The sequence below is a fragment of the Hyla sarda genome, chromosome 7, assembly GCF_029499605.1.
Source record: "Hyla sarda isolate aHylSar1 chromosome 7, aHylSar1.hap1, whole genome shotgun sequence".
Taxonomy (NCBI): domain Eukaryota; kingdom Metazoa; phylum Chordata; class Amphibia; order Anura; family Hylidae; genus Hyla; species Hyla sarda.
Window position 1 is genome coordinate 230,250,142 of NC_079195.1, and position 23,661 is coordinate 230,273,802.

The following is a 23,661-nucleotide window of genomic DNA, read 5'->3' on the forward strand; positions in this document are numbered from 1 at the left end:
AACTCAATGTATAAAGCTTCTATATACCACAAGTGGACCACAAGGTAAGGTGTCAATATTCAAAAGTCCCAATGGTGGCTAATTAAAGGGGAACTCCAGAGGGGAAAACATTTTTAAATCAACTGGTGCCAGAAAATTATACAGATTTGTAAATTACTTCTATTTAAAAACCTTACTCCTTCCAGTACTTATCAGCTGCTGTATGCTCCACAGGAATATGTGTAGTTCTTTCCAGTCTGACCACAGTGCTCTCTGCTGACACCTTTGTCTGTGTCAGGAACTGTCCAGAGTTGGATCAAATCCCCATAGCAAACCTCTCCTGCTCTGGACAGTTACTGACACAGACAGAGGTGTCAGCAGAGAGCACTGTGGTCAGACAGTATAATTTACTGGCACCAGTTACTTGAAAAAAAATATATAATAATAATCTTTAAGGCACATGGCTAACCCAAATCTTCAGCCAGAACTGCTGTCCATTATTTTTAAATGTAAAACACAAGCTGTAGGGACTCAACAAATAAACAAGATCTTCTTCTTTGCCCATTTTTTTTGCAGATGCCGTTCCAAGTGACCTCGCGCCAACTCCAAGTACAGGGTCAAATTCCGGAGCTTCAGCTGCGGTTACAGGTTCTGTAGCCACAAATGGCGGAACAGCTCAACCCAACCCAACTGGTCCACAAGGTACAAAAGATCCATCACTGACTGGTGTGAGTACAGAGGTTCTTCCATCAACCACAGCAAGAACACCCGGATCATTTCCAGCCGGACAAATCTTCACTCTTCCTCTTGAGTTCCGAGTTCTGAATTTGAACATAAGCGATAACATGACAAGCATTAATGCATATGTTGAAGAACAGGCAAGTATCAAAAGACTCCAACTCCACGACCATTCTGGTCAATCATTATATAAGGGATTTTCTTCCTATGTATTTCTCTAAAGTGAATGTCCACACAGCAATAGAATTATATGACCAAATTCTGGCTGTAAAATAAAAAAAATTATTAAAATAAAATTCTAGACTGAACACGTCCTAGTTTTTGAATGTTGTAGAGAAAAGAACTCCGGCACTTACTCCCTTTTGTCTTTTCAGCTCGCTCAAGTTTTTAAATCCAATCCTAACTTCATATCGGCAAAGATTGACATCAGGTGGGTGAACGAATGTCTGATGAAACTTCTGCTAAAAAGTATTAAAGGGGTATTTCGGTTGTAAAAAACTTTTCCACTATCCACAGGATGTGTCTGATTGCAGGGGTCTGACCATTGGGACCCCGCGATCTTCAGAATGGGGCTCATATCTCAGCACTGAGCGCTCCGGCCCCCACCTTCTAAGACGTATTAGTCTCTGCAGTGACGGCCCGCTCAGCCAATAACTGCTAAGGTGAAGGGGGCCATCACTGCTGAGACCAGTTCATCCCAGAAGGTTCATCTCAGTGGGGAGAGTCGTGCCCCAGGAGTGTAGCTATAGGGGGTTCAGAAGTAGCAGTCGCAATGGGTCCCTGATGCTTAAGGGGGCCTCCAAAGCACATCTGCCCTATAAGAGACCAGTATAATTGGCACATGGAGCCCTATTGCGGATTTTTCCTTTTGCATGGGACCCCCGCGATCTCCGGGCTGGCACCCCAGCACTCTGAAGTTTTATGTTCATAACGCCGAGTTTAGGCAGCCATGATCGTGATGTCATGCCACCATACCTCCATTCATGTCTATGGGAGGGGGACCCCCGCGATCAGACATCTTATCCCCAATCCTTTGGATAAGGGAAGAAATGTCTAGGGGCGGAGTACCCATTTAAAAAAAATTATTGCAAAGCTCTTTATACCCTTGTACTGTGTTATGTGGATACATTTCCTTATTTCCCACATAAGATATAGAGGCAACCGGTGACATAAGATACATGAAATATTCACAAGCGTTCTCGTATTTGTCTTCCGCCAGGGATGGGTCGGTGTACATCACTGACATCCTGTTCTCACCAGACGCTCCGTCCAACCAGATGCTTGTGGATCTTTTTTATGACTACTTGAAGGATCACGACATGTATCTGGGCACCTTGAAGATAGACCCAAATAGTATTCGGTCTGGAGGTGAGTGAACTCAATGTATAAAGCTTCTATATACCACAAGTGGACCACAAGGTAAGGTGTCAATGTTCAAAAGTCCCAATGGTGGCTAATTAAAGGGGAACTCCAGAGGGGAAAACATTTTTAAATCAACTGGTGCCAGAAAATGATACAGATTTGTAAATTACTTCTATTTAAAAACCTTACTCCTTCCAGTACTTATCAGCTGCTGTATGCTCCACAGGAATTTGTGTAGTTCTTTCCAGTCTGACCACAGTGCTCTCTGCTGACACCTCTGTCTGTGTCAGGAACTGTCCAGAGTTGGAGCAAATCCCCATAGCAAACCTCTCCTGCTCTGGACAGTTCCTGACACAGACAGAGGTGTCAGCAGAGAGCATTGTGGTCAGACAGTATAATTTACTGGCACCAGTTACTTGAAAAAAAATAATAATAATAATCTTTAAGGCACATGGCTAACCCAAATCTTCAGCCAGAACTGCTGTCCATGATCTGTAAATGTAAAACACAAGCTGTAGGGACTCAGCAAATAAACAAGATCTTCTTCTTTGCCCATATATTTTTTTGCAGATGCCGTTCCAAGTGACCTTGCGCCAACTCCAAGTACAGGGTCGAATTCTGGAGCTTCAGCTGCGGTTACAGGTTCTGTAGCCACAAATGGCGGAACAGCTCAACCCAACCCAACTGGTCCACAAGGTACAAAAGATCCATCACTGACTGGTGTGAGTATAGAGGTTCTTCCATCAACCACAGCAAGAACACCCGGATCATTTCCAGCCGGACAAATCTTCACTCTTCCTCTTGAGTTCCGAGTTCTGAATTTGAACATAAGCGATAACATGACAAGCATCAATGCATATGTTGAAGAACAGGCAAGTATCAAAAGACTCCAACTCCACGACCATTCTGGTCAATCATTATATAAGGGATTTTCTTCCTATGTATTTCTCTAAAGTGAATGTACACACAGCAATAGAATTATATGACCAAATTCTGGCTGTAAAATAAAACAGTCCTAGTTTTTGAATGCTGCAGAGAAAAGAACTCCGGCACTTACTCCCTTTTGTCTTTGCAGCTCGCTCAAGTATTTAAATCCAATCCTAACTTCATATCGGCAAAGATTGACATCAGGTGGGTGAACGAATGTCTGATGAAACTTCTGCTAAAAAGTATTAAAGGGGTATTCCAGTTGTGAAAAACGTTTCCTCTATCCACAGGATGTGTCTGATCGCAGGGGTCTGACCATTGGGACCCCGCGATCTTCAGAATGGGGCTCATATCTCGGCACTGAGCGCTCCGGCCCCCACCTTCTAAGACGTATTAGTCTCTGCAGTGACGGCCCGCTCAGCCAATAACTGCTAAGGCAAAGGGGGTCATCACTGCTGAGACCAGTTCATCCCAGAAGGTTCATCTCAGTGGGGAGAGTCGGACCCCAGGGGTGTAGCTATAGGGGGTTCAGAAGTAGCAGTCCAGCAGTAGACCAGCATTATAATTGGCACATGGGGCCCTATTGCAGATTTTGTATGGGACCCCGCGATCTCCGTGCCAGCGCTCTGAGCTTTTATGTTCATAACGCTGAGTTCAGGTAGCCATGATCGTGATGTCATGCCACCATACCTCCATTTATGTCTATGGGAGGGGGTGTGAATTCCGGACCCCCGCGATCAGACATCCTATCCCCGATCCTTTGTATAGGGGAAAAGATGTCTAGGGGCAGAGTACCCCTTTAAAAAAAATTGTTGCAAAACTCTTCCTACCCTTGTACTGTGTTATGTGGATACATTTCCTTCTTTCCCACATAAGATATAGAGGCAACCGGTGACATAAAATACATGAAATATTCACAAGCGTTCTCGTATTTGTCTCCCGCCAGGGATGGGTCGGTGTACATCACTGACATCCTGTTCTCACCAGACGCTCCGTCCAACCAGATGCTTGTGGATCTTTTTTATGACTACTTGAAGGATCACGACATGTATCTGGGCACCTTAAAGATAGACCCAAATAGTATTCGGTCTGGAGGTGAGTGAACTCAATGTATAAAGCTTCTATATACCACAAGTGGACCTGGTCAATGTTCAAAAGTCCCAATGGTGGCTACTTAAAAGGGCACTCCAGATGGATTTTTTTTTTTAATCAACTGGTGCCAGCAAATTATCCAAATTTATCAATTACTTCTATTTAAAAACCTTACTCCTTCCAGTACTCATCAGCTGCTGTATGCTCCAGAGGAAGTTGTATAGTTCTTTCCAGTCTGACCACAGTGCTTTCTGCTACCACCTCTTTCCATGTCAGGAAATGTCCAGAGTAGGAGGATATCCCGATAGAAAACCTGTCCTGCTCTAGACAGCTCCTGACATAAACAGAGGAGTCAGCAGAGAACACTGTGGTGAGACTGGAAAGAACTACACAACTTCCCGTGGAGCATACAGCAGCTGATAAATACTGGATGGATTAAGATTTTTATAGAATTATTTACAAATCTGTATAATTTACTGGCACCAGTGTATTTGAAGAAAAAAAATTTTTTTAAGGCACATGGCTAACCCAAATCTTCGGCCAGAACTGCTGTCCATGATTTTTAAATGTAAAACACAAGCTGTAGGGACTCAACAAATAAACAAGATCTTCTTCTTTGCCCATTTTTTGCAGATGCCGTTCCAAGTGACCTCGCGCCAACTCCAAGTACAGGGACGAATTCCGGAGCTTCAGCTGCAGTTACAGGTTCTGTAGCCACAAATGGCGGAACAGCTCAACCCAACCCAACTGGTCCACAAGGTACAAAAGATCCATCACTGACTGGTGTGAGTATAGAGGTTCTTCCATCAACCACAGCAAGAACACCCGGATCATTTCCAGCCGGACAAATCTTCACTCTTCCTCTTGAGTTCCGAGTTCTGAATTTGAACATAAGCGATAACATGACAAGCATTAATGCATATGTTGAAGAACAGGCAAGTATCAAAAGACTCCAACTCCACGACCATTCTGGTCAATCATTATATAAGGGATTTTCTTCCTATGTATTTCTCTAAAGTGAATGTCCACACAGCAATAGAATTATATGACCAAATTCTGTCTGCAACACAACTAGGAATGTTAATGGCTTCCAGAATTATAATAATGTATACAGCCATCTGCCCTAGTGTGGGCTACAGAGAAACCTCATCCCATAACACAAAGAAGCTGTGAATTCATAACTCAATATCACATAATGTTATATTCACAGGTTTCATATGGATTCATGCTGGAGATTTTATGGGATTCTTCATTATGTCTTCAGCTCTGTAAAATCTTTGGCAAGTGACGATTAGATCCGTAATAAACATATAAACAGCTCATAAACATCATGAGAGCCAAAAATGATGCTGCTTGGTCTCCCATGTGGTTCTGTAGAGTATAATAGTAATAAATACTCTCTTACATAAGTTTACAGCTGTTATTAAATGGGCTCAGGATGGTTTATAAAATAATAGGATACTCACCTACCTGATTCCCCGCCTCTGTGGTAACAACCTGATCCCTGATGATCATCGCTTGCTGGGCCCCATCTCCACAAAGCAAATACCCACTTAGCCAATCAGGTCACCACTATGGGCAGTGATTGAGTGGGCAGGATGGGTACGGGGATGTGCTGATCAGGGGAAGGAGATGAGTGGGCAGGTGAGTGACCCTTATTTTAGGTTTAGGCCAGCCTAAACACTTGAAAAATATTCTAGACTGAACACGTCCTAGTTTTTGAATGTTGCAAAGAAAAGAACTCCAGCACTTACTCCCTTTTGTCTTTGCAGCTCGCTCAAGTTTTTAAATCCAATCCCAACTTCATATCGGCAAAGATTGACATCAGGTGGGTGAACGAATGTCTGATGAAACTTCTGCTAAAAAAGTATTAAAGGGGTGTTCCATTTGTGAAAAACGTTTCCGCTATCCACAGGATGTGTCTGATCACAGTGGTCTGACCAATGGGACCCCCACGATCTTCAGAATGGGGCTCATATCTCGGCACTGAGCGCTCCAGCCCCCACCTTCTAAGACGTATTAGTCTCTGCAGTGACGGCCCGCTCAGCCAATAACTGCTAAGGCAAAGTGGGCCGGAGCAGTCGAGGGGCGGAGTACTCCTTTAAAAAAAATTGTTGCAAAGCTCTTTATACCCTTGTACTGTGTTATGTGGATACATTTCCTTCTTTCCCACATAAGATATAGAGGCAACCGGTGACATAAAATACATGAAATATTCACAAGCGTTCTCGTATTTGTCTCCCGCCAGGGATGGGTCGGTGTACATCACTGACATCCTGTTCTCACCAGACGCTCCGTCCAACCAGATGCTTGTGGATCTTTTTTATGACTACTTGAAGGATCACGACATGTATCTGGGCACCTTAAAGATAGACCCAAATAGTATTCGGTCTGGAGGTGAGTGAACTCAATGTATAAAGCTTCTATAAACCACAAGTGGACCACAAGGTAATGGGTCAATGTTCAAAATGGTGGCTACTTAAAGGGGCACTCCAGAGGGGAATATTTTTTAAATCAACTGGTGCCAGAAAATGCTACAGATTTTTAAATTACTTCTATTTAAAAACCTTACTCCTTCCAGTACTTATCAGCTGCTGTATGCTTCACAGGAATTTGTGTAGTTCTTTCCAGTCTGACCACAGTGCTCTCTGCTGACACCTCTGTCCATGTCAGGAAGTGTCCAGAGTAGGAGCAAATCTCCATAGCAAACCTCTCCTGCTCTGGACAGTTCCTGACACAGACAGAGGTGTCAGCAGAGAGCATTGCGGTCAGACTGGAAAGAACTACACAACTTCCTGTGGAGCATACAGCAGCTGATAAGTACTGGAAGGAGTAAGGTTTTTAAATAGAAGTAATTTACATATCTGTATAATTTACTGACACCAGTTACTAATTATTTAAGGCACATGGCTAACCCAAATCTTCGGCCAGAACTGCTGTCCATGATTTGTAAATGTAAAACACAAGCTGTAGGGACTCAACAAATAAACAAGATCTTCTTCTTTGCCCATATATTTTTTTGCAGATGCCGTTCCAAGTGACCTCGCGCCAACTCCAAGTCCTGGGTCGAATTCCGGAGCTTCATCTGCGGTTACAGGTTCTGTAGCCACAAATGGTGGAACAGCTCAACCCAACCCAACTGGTCCACAAGGTACAAAAGATCCATCACTGACTGGTGTGAGTATAGAGGTTCTTCCATCAACCACAGCAAGAACACCCGGATCATTTCCAGCCGGACAAATCTTCACTCTTCCTCTTGAGTTCCGAGTTCTGAATTTGAACATAAGCGATAACATGACAAGCATCAATGCATATGTTGAAGAACAGGCAAGTATCAAAAGACTCCAACTCCACGACCATTCTGGTCAATCATTATATAAGGGATTTTCTTCCTATGTATTTCTCTAAAGTGAATGTACACACAGCAATAGAATTATATGACCAAATTCTGGCTGCAACACAACTAGGAATGTTAATGGCTTCCAGAATTATAATAATGTATACAGCCATCTGCCCTAGTGTGGGCTACAGAGAAACCTCATCCCATAACACAAAGAAGCTGTGAATTCATAACTCAATATCACATAATGTTATATTCACACGTTTAATATGGATTCATGCTGGAGATTTTATGGGATTCTTCATTTTCTTCAGCTCTGTAAAATCTTTGGAAGGTGACGATTAGATCCGTAATAAACATATAAACAGCTCATAAACATCATGAGAGCCAAAAATGATGCTGCTTGGTCTCCCATGTGGTTCTGTAGAGTATTATAGTAATAAATATTCTCTTACATAAGTTAACAGCTGTTATTAAATGGGCTCAGGATGGTTTATAAAATAATAGGATACTCACCTACCTGATCCCCCGCCTCTGTGGTAACAACCTGATCCCTGATGATCATCGCTTCCTGGGCCCCATCTCCACAAAGCAAGTGCCCACTTAGCCAATCAGGTCACCACAATGGGCAGTGATTGAGTGGGCAGGATGGGTACAGGGATGTGCTGATCAGGGGAAGGAGATGATTGGGCAGGTGAGTGACCCTTATTTAAGGTTTAGGCCAGCCTAAACACTTGAAAAAAATTCTAGACTGAACACGTCCTAGTTTTTGAATATTGCAGAGAAAAGAACTCCGGCACTTACTCCCTTTTGTCTTTTCAGCTCGCTCAAGTTTTTAAATCCAATCCCAACTTCAGATCGGCAAAGATTGACATCAGGTGGGTGAACGAATGTTTGATGAAACTTCTGCTAAAAAGTATTAAAGAGGTATTCCAGTTGTGAAAAACTTTTCTTCTATTTCCTCGAAGCTATAGGGGTTCAGAAGTAACACTCCAGCAGGAGACCAGCATTATAATTGGCACATGGGGCCCTATTGCAGATTTTGCACGGGACCCCCGCGATCTCCGGGCCGGCACCCCAGCGTTCTGAACTTTTATGTTCATAAAGCCGAGTTCAGGCAGCCATGATCGTGATGTCATTTCACCATACCTCCATTCATGTCTATGGGAGGTGGTGTGATGGCTGTGATCTCCAGACCCCCGCGATCAGACATCCTATCCCCGATCCTTTGTATAGGGGAAAAGATGTCTAGGGGCGGAGTACCACTTAAAATTTTTTTGATGCAAAGCTCTTTATACTGTGTTATATGGATACATTTCCCTCTACATAAGATATAGAGGCAACCAGTGACATAAAATTCATGAAATATTCACAAGCGTTCTCATATTTGTCTCCCACCAGGGATGGGTCGGTGTACATCACTGATATCCTGTTCTCACCAGACGCTCCGTCCAACCAGATGCTTGTGGATCTTTTTTATGACTACTTGAAGGATCACGACATGTATCTGGGCACCTTAAAGATAGACCCAAATAGTATTCGGTCTGGAGGTGAGTGAACTCAATGTATACAGCTTCTATAAACCACAAGTGGACCACAAGGTAAGGTGTCAATGTTCAAAAGTCCCAATGGTGGCTACTTAAAGGGGCACTCCAGAGGGGAAAACATTTTTAAATCAACTGGTGCCATAAAATTATACAGATTTGTAAATTACCACTATTTAAAAATCTTAATTCTTCCAGTACTTATGAGCTGCTGTATGCTCCACAGGAGGCTGTGTAGCTCTTTCCAGTCTGACCACAGTGCTCTCTGCTGACACCTCTGTCCATGTCAGGAACTGTCCAGAGTAGGAGGAAATCCCCATAGCAAACCTCTCCTGCTCTGGATAGTTTCTGACACGGACAGAGGTGTCAGCAGAGAGCATTGTGGTCAGACTGGAAAGCACTACACAACTTCTTGTGGAGCATACCGCAGCTGATAAGTACTGGAAGGGTTAAGATTTTTATATAGAAGTCATTTACAAATCTGCATAGTTTACTGGCACCAGTTGATTTGGAGAAAAATTATTTTTTCCAGAGTGCCCCTTTAAGGAACATGGCTAACTCAAATCTTTGGCCAGAACTGCTATCCATGATTTTTAAATGTAAAACACGAATAAACAAGATCTTCTTCTTTGCCCATGTTTTTTGCAGATGCCGTTCCAAGTGACCTCGCGCCAACTCCAAGCCCTGGGTCGAATTCAGGAGCTTCAGCTGTGGTTACAGGTTCCGTAGCCACTTCCAAATCTGGAGGCGCACCTGGAATAAGCGGTTCCCAAAATCCCGGTATGGTTACAGGAGCTCCAAGTGGTGGTTCCACCAATGGTCCAAATGGGAACCCAAATAGTTCACCTGGTGCAGTGGGTCCTTCTGCGCCCGGAGTGACCACCCCATCATCTTCTAATGGTAACTCTACATCTCTTCTTATTCCACTGTATTTGATCTTTAATAGTTATTGTTGTGCCTGCAGTAGGAGCCTAAAAACAGGCTGTGGCCAGTAGCCCCTGGGTCCAGTCCCTCTGGCAGTGATTCCCCTTTAGCCAGCATCATTGCCTGTATGGCAGTGGTCTTCATACTGCAGACCTTTAGCTGTTGCAAAACTACAACTCCCAGCATGCTTGACAACCTTCAGAACTTAGGAGAGGAAAATAACCTCAGTGGAGAAAACCTCTAGGGAACCATGGAGGATTGGAGGATCGCCCTTCCCTTGAGTTTACGGCCGTGATTCCCAACCAGTGTGCCTCCAGCTGTTGAAAAACTACAACTCCCAGCATTCCTGGACAGCCGTTGGCAACTGGAGAGGTTCATGCATGTGGCACCGCTATGGGCACTTTTATGGGCTATTGTGCAATGCTAAATTCTTGGGGATCCTTTATGGATATTGGGGGAGATTTATGAAAACTTGTCCAGAAGAAAAGTTGCTGAGTTGCCCATAGCAACCAATCAGATCGCTTCTTTCATTTTTCAGAGGCATTTTCAGAAATTAAAGAAGAGATTTTATTGTTGCTATGGATAACTCAGTAACTTTTCCTCTAGACAGGTTTTGACAAATCTCCCCCATTATTTTTACACACATTGCTATGGCCTAAAAGAACTTAAAGGGGTACTCCGCCCCTAGACATCTTATCCCCTATGCAAAGGATAGCGGATACGATGTCTGATTGCGGGGGTCCCGCCGCTCGGGACCCCCGCAATCACGGCTGCGGAACCCCAGACTTGTACGAACTTACAAGAACTTCTCTCCGTGCCGGATGACTGGCGATGCGGGGCGGGGGCTCGTGACGTCACAGCTATGCTCCCTCAATGCAAGTCTACGGGAGGGGCGTGACAGTCATCATGCCCCTCCCATAGACTTGCATTGAGGGGTGCGGCCATCACATCACGAGCGTGGCGTGGCCGTGATGTCGCGAGCCTTAGGTGCTGCACCCAACGCTCTAAACGAATACCGGGTGAAGCAGGGAGATCGTGGGGGTCCCCAGCAGTGGGACCCCATTCAGACATCTTATCCCCTATCCTTTAGATAGGGGATATCTAGGGGTGGAGTACCCCTTTAAGGAAGCAACTTTTGTGACTGGTACTTATTCAAAGGAAAAAATATATTAGGGGAGTCACTTGGTGAACAGTTGGTGAACAGGTATTAAAGGGGTTCCTACATATATTATGTTTAGATTACACCAGATTTGAGGAACAAGGCAAATATGTCCAGAATCCAAAGTGCCTGAATGAATTCTTGCTTTATTTGGAAATAGACATCTAAGGAACAGGTCCAAGCGAATAAAACCCCTGACGTGTTTCGCACACAAGGTGCTTAATCATAGATCATATACTATAATTAAGCACCTTGTATGCAAAACACGTCAGAGGTTTTTATATGTTTATACCTGTTCCTTGGATGCCTATTTCCAAATAAAGATAGAATTGATTCCCACTCTTTAGATGCCGGACATATTTTCCTTGTTCCTGTGTGAAGCTGTATAAGCGTGACCAGTGGGTTCAGGCACAGGTGGGTGCAGTAGTCAGGGTGAGCTGTGGTTGATTGTGAACACCAGATTAGAGATCTGACTTATGCACATTGTTTCCCCGTGAGCCGCTCATAGAGGTACAAACAATGATTTTGCCGATTACATAAGAAGAGATGAGATGGTGATGCCCATCGGTGCCTGTAGGGGGCAGGCTATGGTTTATCTGCCTCAATGTTTAATAAGCAATCTGGACTCAGTGTTATTAACCTTCTAACCCATTTACGTCCTAAACTGACAATGAGATTTCATGGAGCACTGGTGTCGGTTCTTGGTGCTTTGGTGGCTCGTCCAGACCCTCAATGTGTCACTTATCTGGTCCATCCTTATTGTGGTCCTGAGCCAAAATACTAATACTTGTTTCGGGTCCTGGTATTATCTATATTATCTTATGCTGATTCCTGGAAATGCCTCCCTAGTTCTTACTCTGGTTCTATCTCTGGTTCTATCCTGGTAATGGTTCTATTTCTTATCTGGGACTTGGACCTCAATTGTCTCCTGGTTCGGACCCTGGTTGCCTTTTGGATTCAGAACACTGGCTTCATCTATTGGTTTGGAATCTGGTTCTACCCTGGTGTCACCTGTTCCGGGGTTTTCTACTGTTCCAGATCTAACACCTGGAGGTGGCTGTAGACTTTATCTTCTGGTTCTGACCAGTTCTGCTGCTCTGTATCTTCTCACAGTTTCCACCATTCAGAGACCTGGAAATCCTCTAACAGGAAGGAGTTAAATGTGAAGACCAAAGGATTCCTTAGATTCTGTACCTCAGTTTAGCCTGGTCAATCTAGCCATGGTACAGACTCTAAAGTCTTTTTATTTATGACCATGGCACTTACTAACCCCAAGCTTTCTAAAGATAAAACTAGGTCTCAAGTCCTGCAGGAACGCATGGGAACTGAGTTCTTGTACCTTTTCCACAGCAGAAACACGGTTCCCATAAGCAGGAGTCCTGCAGGACCAGTCCATGAGTGGAAATCTTCAATTTTTTTTGCCAGGACTTGACCCCTATACATAACCATATGATGGCTGCCTTGGTGCGCACTTTCTATAGAGGAAGACATTGTCTTGGAACTAACCATCTACAATACTAACCTCAAGACAAATGTCTAATACAATAATCTGAGGCCAAATGGGACGTCTTCAATTCTCTGTAACATCAGGAAATTATAGTTTAATCTGGCATTATAACAAATGCCGACTAACAACTAACTCATTGGTGCTAACAACTAACTCATTGGTGTTCAGATTGATGCCGTTTTAACTCGTGTATCTTCTTCTGATCCCCCGTATAATGCAGCTGTGAGCCCAGGTTCAGAAATGATTTCTAGGTCTGAAATGACAACTGTATCCAGATCAGGAAATACTCAGGAACCTGGAATGACCGGAGCGACTGTAGATAGTGTAACTAGACCAAGTGGATATCCAGGACCTGGAGAGATCACTGAATCTTCTAATGGAGTTTCCTCAACGGATTCAAATATAAGCGTAAACGTTCCGTCAAATGGGGTTTCAACTGGATTTTCCAATGGGGCCTTCACGAATCCAAGTGTAAGCTTAGAAACCCCATCTGGAGCGAGTGGTCGTCCAGGATCAGGAAAGACTACGGGATCTCCAGGATCTGAAGAGATGACAGGATCTTCAAATGGCGCGCTTACAAGTGCAAGTGAAATTTTATCAGGGTCTGGAAAGACAACAGTAATGTCTTCAAATGTTAACTCAACTAGTGGAAGCTTAAATACCCCATATGGAATAACTGGCCATCCTGGACTGGGAGAGACCACAGGGTCATCTTCGAATGGTGTCTCTTCCACCGGTGAAGGTATAAGCTTTAAAACGTCTAGTCCTGTAGGACCCGGCCAGACCACAAGATCCTCTTCAAATGGGGTTTTCTTGACTAGTCCTGGTGAAGGTAATTCTCTTCAACCTGGAGAAATCACAGACTCTTCCATTGGTCCTGACTCAAACGTAAGCCCATCTGGATCGAATGGTCTTGAAGGATCTAGAATGACTACCAAAGCCTTTACATACAACCCTTCTATACCTAATGTGAACGGCACATTGACTACCAGCTATATAGGCACTGGGACAAGAGAAATAATCCCAACCACGGCAAAGACCAAACTCACATCCCTGTCTCCCAATACATTGTTGGTAGTATCTGGTAGTTCTGTCACTAATTCTGAATCAAACACCGATGCCGGTAAGTAGAAAGAATGGGAAATGTCAGCCTTACTGTACATTGGTTGTCACATAAGTATCTCAATGTGCTTAGCACGACTAACTAGACACAGTTAAGAATCAATACTGTCATACTTGTAGGCCAAAAATTGGTGCCTACTGTATGCGGTATTGCCCAGGAGCCCTATAGGCAAGGGAGAGGAACCTTCCTACTTTCTACTGCTGTGGTCTTCAAACTATGGACCTCTAACTGTTGCAAAACTACAACTCCTAGCCGTCGACTGTCCGTGCATGCTTGGAGTCATAGTTTAGCAACAGCTAGCGGTCCATAGTTTGGAGACCTAGGGTCTACTAGATTACTGTGAAGAAATGGAATAATAATTTAGTGGATCAAAGTTATTTGGGTCATTCGCTTGGTAAATTACCTGTTGTAGAACAATGGACTGCCCCTGAGGAGAATCATTGTACCCACCCCTGAGTAGAATCATTGTACCCACCCCAAGTAGAATCATTGTACCCACCCCAAGTAGAATCATTTTACCTGCCCCTGAGTAGAATCATTGTACCCACCCCTGAGTAGAATCCTAGTACCCGCCCCTGAGTAGAATAATTATATCCACCCCGAGTAGGATCATTTTACCCGACCCTGAGTAGAATCTTTGTACCCTCCCCTGAGTAGAATCATAGTACCCGCCTCTGAGTAGAATTCTTGTACCCACCCCGAGTAGAATCATTGTACCCGCCCCTGAGTAGAATCATTGTATCTGCCCCTGAGTAGAATCATTATAACCACCCGTGAGTAGAATCATTGTGCCCACCCCTGAGTAGAATCATTGTACCCGCCCCTGAGTAGAATCATTGTACTCCCCCCTGAGTAGACTCATTATACCTGCCCCTGAGTAGAATCATTGTTCCCCCCTGAGTGGAATCATTGTACCCTCGAGTAGAACCATTGTACCCACCCATGAGTAGAATCATTGTATCCACCCCTGTGTAGAATCATTGTACCCACCCCCCCCCCAAGTAGAATCATTGTACCTGCCCCTGAGTAGAATAATTGTTTCCACCCCTGAGTAGAATCATTGTACCCACCCCTGAGTAGAACCCTTATACCTGCCAGAGTAGAATCATTGTTCCTGCCCCTGTGTGGAATCACTGTACCCCCTGAATAGAATTATTGTACCCACCCCTGAGAAGAATCATTATACCTGCCCCTGAGTAGAATCATTGTTCCCCCCTGAGTGGATTCATTGTACCCCCCCCCCCCGAGTACGTATCCACCCCTGTGTAGAATGATTGTACCCCCCCTGAATAGAATCATTGTACCCACCCCTGAGTAGAATCATTGTACTCGTCCCTGAGTAGAATCATTGTACCCCCCTGAGTAGACTCATTATACCTGCCCCTGAGTAGAATCACTGTTTCCCCCTGAGTGGAATCATTGTACCCCCCCCCCCCCCGAGTAGAATCATTGTACCCCCCTGAGTAGAATTATTGTACCCAGCCCTGAGTAGAGTCATTATACCTGCCCCTGAGTAGAATCATTGTTCCCCCTGAGTTGAATAATTGTACCCCCCCCACCCCCGAGTAGAATCATTGTACCCGCCCCTCAGTAGAATCATTGTTCCCGCTCCTGAGTAGAATCATTGTATCCACCCCTGTGTAGAATCATTGTACTCCCCTGAGTAGAATCATTGTACCCGCCCCTGAGTAGAATCATTGTATCCACCCCTGTGTAGAATCATTGTACCCCCCTGAGTAGAATCATTGTATCCACCCCTGTGTAGAATCATTGTAGCCCCCTGAGTAGAATCATTGTACCCACCCCTGAGTAGAATCATTGTTCCCCCCCGAGTAGACTCATTGTACCCCCCTGAGTAGAACCATTGTACCCCCCTGAGTAGAATCCTTGTACCCCCCTGAGTAGAATCCTTTTACCCCCCTGAGTAGAATCCTTTTACCCCCCTGAGTAGAATCATTTTACCCCCTTGAGTAGAATCATTGTACCCCCCTGAGTAGAATCCTTGTACCCCCCTGAGTAGAATCCTTGTACCCCCCTGAGTAGAATCCTTTTACCCCCCTGAGTAGAATCATTTTACCCCCCTGAGTAGAATCATTGTACCCCCCTGAGTAGAATCATTGTACCCGCCCCTGAGTAGAATCATTGTATCCACCCCTGTGTAGAATCATTGTACCCCCCTGAGTAGAATCATTGTACCCCCCTGAGTAGAATCCTTGTACCCCCCTGAGTAGAATCCTTTTACCCCCCTGAGTAGAATCATTTTACCCCCTTGAGTAGAATCATTGTACCCCCCTGAGTAGAATCATTGTACCCCCCTGAGTAGAATCATTGTACCCGCCCCTGAGTAGAATCATTGTATCCACCCCTGTGTAGAATCATTGTACCCCCCTGAGTAGAATCATTGTATCCACCCCTGAGTAGAATCATTGTAGCCCCCTGAGTAGAATCATTGTACCCACCCCTGAGTAGAATCATTGTTCCCCCCCGAGTAGACTCATTGTACCCCCCTGAGTAGAACCATTGTACTCCCCTGAATAGAATCCTTGTACCCCCCCTGAGTAGAATCATTTTACCCCCTTGAGTAGAATCATTGTACACCCCTGAGTAGAATCATTGTACCCCCCCTGAGTAGAATCATTGTACCCCCCTGAGTAGAATCATTGTACCCGCACCTGATTAGAATAACCTATTATCCTGGGATGATTCCACAGGTGGAGGACAAACTCAGCTTGGAAGCACTTTATCTCCAGTAGATAATTCTAATGTTCCTGCTACAACAGCGGCAGGCGGAGGAAATTTATCAGCAAAGACAACCAAATCCACGACCAAATCCACGACCAAATCCACAACCAAATCCACAACCACATCAACAACCACAACTGCAGGCGCAGGTGCAGGAGCAGGCCTAAGTGCACAAGAAGCAGCAGCAGCAGGTAACACTCTACAATACATTATATTTGTTGTGGATTTATAAAGTTAAGGCCCCTTTTACACTGCCGTTATTCTCCGTCAAGAACGGTTGTTAAAGTTTTTTGGTGAGTTGGGAGCAGCAGGAGAAAAAGACAGCTCAAGGAGTGTTTCTTCTCCCACTATTCTGTCCAGCTCCCCCGACAGACATCACACGGCCGTGTCTTTACGTGTCCTAAAGCCTAATGGGGGACATTAACTAAATCATACAAGTTACGTTATTTGTTGCTTGAGCTAAAGGGGGAAGTAAGGAGGCAGGAAGGGGGTGCAGCTTTGCATGTAGGGGGCGTGCAGCGGATGCGCTCTCCTCACATGTGACTTAGACTCCATTTGCAACAGCAAAAGTAAATCCAGTAAAATTAAATTGGATGAAGCACATAGTTAATGCCCCCCACCTTAATATATTTATTATAGTATTACATGCTGTGCTGTAGTTAGATCTGGTTAGCAATAGCTGAAATGGGAACTGTAATTTTCAAAACATTGGTTAAAAAAATGTGTATATTTTTGGGTGAAAAAATGCTGCACACTTCTTAACACTAATGGTCCCTCCAATGTCCAGCACATTGGGGGACATGTATCATTATTTGTGTATGGTAGAAGCATTTTCCCTCTTTTCCCGAATTCTAAATTATGCGCAGAAGAGCTAAATTTATCAATCAAGCGCAATGAGCTTCATAAATTGCGGGTAAATATAGTAATCTCCTCAATCCACTCTTTGGAAAATAGAACAGATGATTTAGAGCATCTTGCTACGTTAAGTCCAAGATGGCTTATATTTGCGCAAAAAAAACAGCTCTTGCGGCAAAATTTTTGCTGTAAAGGAAAAGTACGCAGTTAATAAATCCATGCGTACTATAGATGTCACTCCAAGGTACCCCATATCACCACATCTGGAGGACATGCTCTACCAAAACATGCGCAAAAAAATGCGCAAAAAAAGGTCTTGCGCAAAATTTTGCGGAAAAAAATACACACAAAACAGGGGTAAAATCTTTGATATATGTCCCCCATTGACTTTTCCCTGCAACTATTGCCTGTGTCTCACTGTGCAGAGACAAAATACAGGAAGTGTAAAGGACAGGATACGCAGGACTCTGTGCAGGCTCCCGGCTTGTCAATCATCCTGCTGTGTGAGCCGGGGGCGTGTCATAGAGCCTCACTGCACAGAGCAGCCAGTTGTCAGCTCTGAGGAGTGAGGAAAAAAGTTCCTACATGAGATGTGGGGGCAAGCAAGGGAACACCCCCTCCTTCTCAGTAAACTGCACACAGTGTGAAAAACATAAACAAAATTTGGAGCCATAAAAGGATGAATCCAGGATTTAAGCACATGGACAGGATCAGCACCAGTTAATAAGTAACCTTAAGGCATTTTTTTCTATATAACTCATATGACAGGTATAATTATCCTGTACTGATCCTGAGTTATTCCCTGTATAATACTCCAGAGCTGCACTCACTATTCTGCTGGTGAGGTCACTGTGTACATAGATTACATTACGTATCCTGTACTGATCCTGAGTTATATCCTGTATTATACTCCAGAGCTGTACTCACTATTCTGCTGGTGAGGTCACTGTGTACATACATTACATTACTTATCCTGTACTGATCCTGAGTTATATCCTGTATTATACTCCAGAGCTGTACTCACTATTCTGCTGGTGAGGTCACTGTGTACATACATTACATTACTTATCCTGTACTGATCCTGAGTTATATCCTGTATTATACTCCAGAGCTGTACTCACTATTCTGCTGGTGAGGTCACTGTGTACATACATTACATTACTTATCCTGTACTGATCCTGAGTTATATCCTGTATTGTATTCCAGAGCTGTACTCACTATTCTGCTGGTGAGATCACTGTGTACATACATTACATTACTTATCCTGTACTGATCCTGAGTTATATCCTGCATTATACCCCAGAGCTGTACTCACTATTCTGCTGGTGAGGTCACTGTGTACATACATTACATTACTTATCCTGTACTGATCCTGAGTTATATCCTGTATTATACTCCAGAGCTGTACTCACTATTCTGCTGGTGAGGTCACTGTGTACATACATTACATTACTTATCCTGTACTGATCCTGAGTTATATCCTGTATTGTATTCCAGAGCTGTACTCACTATTCTTCTGGTGAGGTCACTGTGTACATACATTACATTACTTATCCTGTACTGATCCTGAGTTATATCCTGTATTATACTCCAGAGCTGTACTCACTATTCTGCTGGTGAGGTCACTGTGTACATACATTACATTACTTATCCTGTACTGATCCTGAGTTATATCCTGTATTATACTCCAGAGCTGTACTCACTATTCTGCTGGTGAGGTCACTGTGTACATACATTACATTACTTATCCTGTACTGATCCTGAGTTATATCCTGTATTGTATTCCAGAGCTGTACTCACTATTCTGCTGGTGAGATCACTGTGTACATACATTACATTACTTATCCTGTACTGATCCTGAGTTATATCCTGCATTATACCCCAGAGCTGTACTCACTATTCTGCTGGTGAGGTCACTGTGTACATACATTACATTACTTATCCTGTACTGATCCTGAGTTATATCCTGTATTATACTCCAGAGCTGTACTCACTATTCTGCTGGTGAGGTCACTGTGTACATACATTACATTACTTATCCTGTACTGATCCTGAGTTATATCCTGTATTGTATTCCAGAGCTGTACTCACTATTCTTCTGGTGAGGTCACTGTGTACATACATTACATTACTTATCCTGTACTGATCCTGAGTTATATCCTGTATTATACTCCAGAGCTGTACTCACTATTCTGCTGGTGAGGTCACTGTGTACATACATTACATTACTTATCCTGTACTGATCCTGAGTTATATCCTGTATTATACTCCAGAGCTGTACTCACTATTCTGCTGGTGAGGTCACTGTGTACATAGATTACATTACTTATCCTGTACTGATCCTGAGTTATATCCTGTATTATACTCCAGAGCTGCACTCACTATTCTGCTGGTGAGGTCACTGTGTACATACATTACATTACTTATCCTGTACTGATCCTAAGTTATATCCTGTATTATACTCCAGAGCTGTACTCACTATTCTGCTGGTGGGGTCACTGTGTAGATACATTACATTAATTATTCTGTACTGATCCTGATTTTCCCCATTTCCCTCCCTTAGAGAGTTCGGAGGGTGTGTTCCCGGTGTATGGTCGGGCGATACTTGGAGTATTAGCGGCAGCGTTTGTCATTGGTCCTATAATCGCCTGTTTGGTAAGTATACCTAGATTTTTACCTCACCTGTGTACTATACTGCAAGAGTATACACACCCAATGACCCCATATATTATCTCTGGAGACTTCCATCTTTCATTCGTTATGTTGTATATATATATACACTAGCAGAGTAGCCGGCGTTGCCCGATCTTACTACATAAACCTTGTGGGAGAGGAAAAGCAACAATGATTCTCTGGTTCTCATATGGCCACCTCAAACCCCAACCTCATATCCCGCCCGTATATCCCATTCTCATATCCTGCCCGTATATACCATTCTCATATCCCGTGCTAAATTGCAGACCTCACATCCCGACCTCATATCCTGACCTCATATCCCAACCTCATATCCTGTCCTCATATGCCATCCTCATATCCTGACCTCATATCCTGTCCTCATATCCCAACCTCATATCCCGACCTTATAGCCCGACCTCATATCCCGACCTCATATCCTGTCCTCATATCCCGACCTCATATCCCGACCTTATATCCCGACCTCATATCCCGACCTCATATCCTGTCCTCATATCCCGACTTCATATCCTGTCCTCATATCCCGTCCTCATATCCTGTCCTCATATCCCGTCCTCATATGCTGTCCCCATATGCCGTCCTCATATCCCATTCTCATATCCCAACCTCATATGCTAACCTCGTATACCATTAACATATCCTGTCCTCATATCCCGACCTCATATCCTGTCCTCACATCCAGACCTGATATCCCATCCTCATATCCTGTTTTAATATCTCCTCCTCATATCTGGACCTCATATCCTGTCCTCTTATCCCGACCTCATATCCCGTCCTCATATCCTGTCCTCTTATCCCGACCTCATATCCTGTCCTCATATTCTGTCCTCATATCCCGTCCTCATATCCCATCCTAATATCTCCACCTTATATCCCAACCTCATATCCCGTCCTCATATCCCATCCTAATATCTCCACCTTATATCCCGACCTCATATCCCGTCCCCATATCCCATCCTTAGATCCTGTCCTTATATCCCGTCCTCATATCTCCACCTCATATCCCATCCTTAGATCCTGTCCTTATATCCCGTCCTCATATCCTGTCCCCCACACTATCTATACTCTGCACCTGCCTCCTAGACGGTAACATTCCGCATTGTTCTGCAGTGACCCTGGCTCCGCAGTGTTACGATATTTGGCCTTTTCCTGATTTAGGGGATCACTGGGAGGTTATAGTAAACATATTGTTCCAGTTCAGTAGGATCTCAGTGTACACAGATTATTTCGGCCCCTGAGCTGATATAAGGTTCGTGTCTATAGTCGGTGGCTGAGGAGTGTTTTTATCTTTTGCAGGCGTCATACACGAACCTCTATGGTCCTTACTGATAGTCCTGCAGAACCCGAGGGGACTGGTGAGTATATGAAGCATTCTGAGGGGTCTGATCACATGTGAAGGGTTTTCAGAAATAGCTAAAGAAGTGGAATTAGTGATTGTGGGTATTTGGGGTCTTAAAGAAGAACTCTAGGTTTTCCTTATCATAGTCCTACAGTACTATCTATCTATATACCAGCACAGCTGCAGCCATGTGTTCCATTACTGTAACCAGTACCCTCCCTTCTAGCTCTATCTGTATACTGCTGCTATCTCTATGGAATCAGGATATACAATAGTTATACACCTCCACTCCAGCTCTATCTGTATACTGCTGCTATAGTGGCATAGTGAACACTAGTTAACTCCCCGACTTTTCGCCAGATACATCGGTTTATCTGGTGAAGTGTCGGGAGGTTAGCTAGTGGAGGTTTTATATAAAGGTTAAATTTTAAGGGGGTCCCAAGTTGTAGGGAATGAGTCCCTGAGGGTCATAAGCCCTGAAGTGGGTGGAATTTTTGGCCATTATTTTCCAGGACCTATCCAGGGATTTTTTATTTTTATTTGTCTTATTATGTGGTATAGTGAGCGCACTGTATGGTGGTATAGTGAGCACACTGTATGGTGGTATAGTGAGCGCACTGTATGGTGGTATAGTGAGCGCACTGTATGGTGGTATAGTGAGCGCACTGTATGGTGGTATATTGAGCGCACTGTTTGGTGGTATAGTGAGCTCACTGTATGGTGGTATAGTGAGCGCACTGTATGGTGGTATAGTGAGCACACTGTATGGTGGTATAGTGAGCGCACTGTATGGTGGTATAGTGAGCGCATTGTATGGTGGTATAATGAGCACACTGTATGGTGGTATAGTGAGCACACTGTATGGTGGTATAGTGAGCACACTGTATGGTGGTATAATGAGCACACTGTATGGTGGTATAGTGAGCACACTGTATGGTGGTATACCGAGCACACTGTATGGTGGTATAATGAGCACACTGTATGGTGGTATAGCGAGCACACTGTATGGTGGTATAGTGAGCACACTGTATGGTGGTATAATGAGCGCACTGTATGGTGGTATAATGAGCACACTGTATGGTGGTATAGCGAGCACACTGTATGGTGGTATAGTGAGCACACTGTATGGTGGTATAGCGAGCACAGTGTATGGTGGTATAGCGAGCACACTGTATGGTGGTATAATGAGCACACAGTATGGTGGTATAGTGAGCACACTGTATGGTGGTATAATGAGCACACTGTATGGTGGTATAATGAGCACACTGTATGGTGGTATAGTGAGCACACTGTATGGTGGTATAGCGAGCACACTGTATGGTGGTATAATGAGCACACTGTATGGTGGTATAGTGAGCACACTATATGGTGGTATAGTGAGCACACTGTATGGTGGTATAATGAGCACACTGTATGGTGGTATAGTGAGCACACTGTATGGTGGTATAGTGAGCACACTGTATAATGAGTACACTATATGGTGGTATAGTGAGCACACTGTATGGTGGTATAGTGAGCACACTGTATAATGAGTACACTGTATGGTGGTATAGTGAGCACACTGTATGGTGGTATAGTGAGCACACTGTATAATGAGTACACTGTATGGTGGTATAGTGAGCACACTGTATGGTGGTATAGTGAGCACACTGTATAATGAGGACACTGTAAACAACCGCTAATAAATCTTATATACACTTTTTCTTACAGATTCTTCTAGTCTTTTCCCAATTAAGTCACATGTTTCAAAACCCATTCCAAGATCTTAAACAAGAATCTGGATTAATCAGCAACATCCGAATCCAACATCAGGGAAATGACTGGATATTCAGGAACAACAACAAGGACTCCATGGGAATATTATCACGGGGTATTTAAAGAGACACTCCGATGACCACCTCATTGTACGCTGATGACCCCCATAGGAGACCAGAGACAATAGAGTCTAAAACTGTAAAATGAAGATGTATAAATGAATTATTTATTTTTGCTATGTCCCATGATGCATCATTTCCAACTGAAATGTTTTTTGTTTTTTTTTATTATACATGGATCTAACTACTATGGGCGGAGCCTATTGTCACATGACTGTTTGCACCAACTGACTGACATTTGTTCCCATGTGAGGAAGAAAACAAAGAGCCACAAGCTGCTGCAATGTATAAAGCTGCTGCAATGTATAAAGCTGCTGCAATGTATAAAGCTGCTACAATGTATAAAGCTGCTACAATGTATAAAGCTGCTGCAATGTATAAAGCTGCTACAATGTATAAAGCTGCTACAATGTATAAAGTTATAACAACGTATAAAGCGGCTACAACGTATAAAGCGGCTAC

At 43.8% G+C, this 23,661-nt stretch overlaps 1 protein-coding gene across 1 annotated transcript; it reads left to right on the forward strand.

The window, feature by feature from the left end:
* Nucleotides 1-543: 543 nt before the first annotated feature.
* LOC130283466 (mucin-19-like) lies at nt 544-23,440 on the forward strand. Its single transcript, XM_056533029.1, has 15 exons — nt 544-857; nt 3,155-3,210; nt 3,953-4,101; nt 4,732-5,033; nt 5,871-5,926; nt 6,347-6,495; nt 7,124-7,425; nt 8,261-8,316; nt 8,840-8,988; nt 9,631-9,882; nt 12,793-13,695; nt 16,407-16,628; nt 19,856-19,947; nt 21,283-21,341; nt 23,036-23,440. The coding sequence occupies exons 1-14, from the start codon at nt 825-827 to the stop codon at nt 21,313-21,315; spliced, it is 2,754 nt and encodes a 917-aa protein (XP_056389004.1). The 5' UTR covers nt 544-824; the 3' UTR covers nt 21,316-21,341; nt 23,036-23,440.
* The last annotated feature ends 221 nt before the right edge of the window (nt 23,441-23,661 follow it).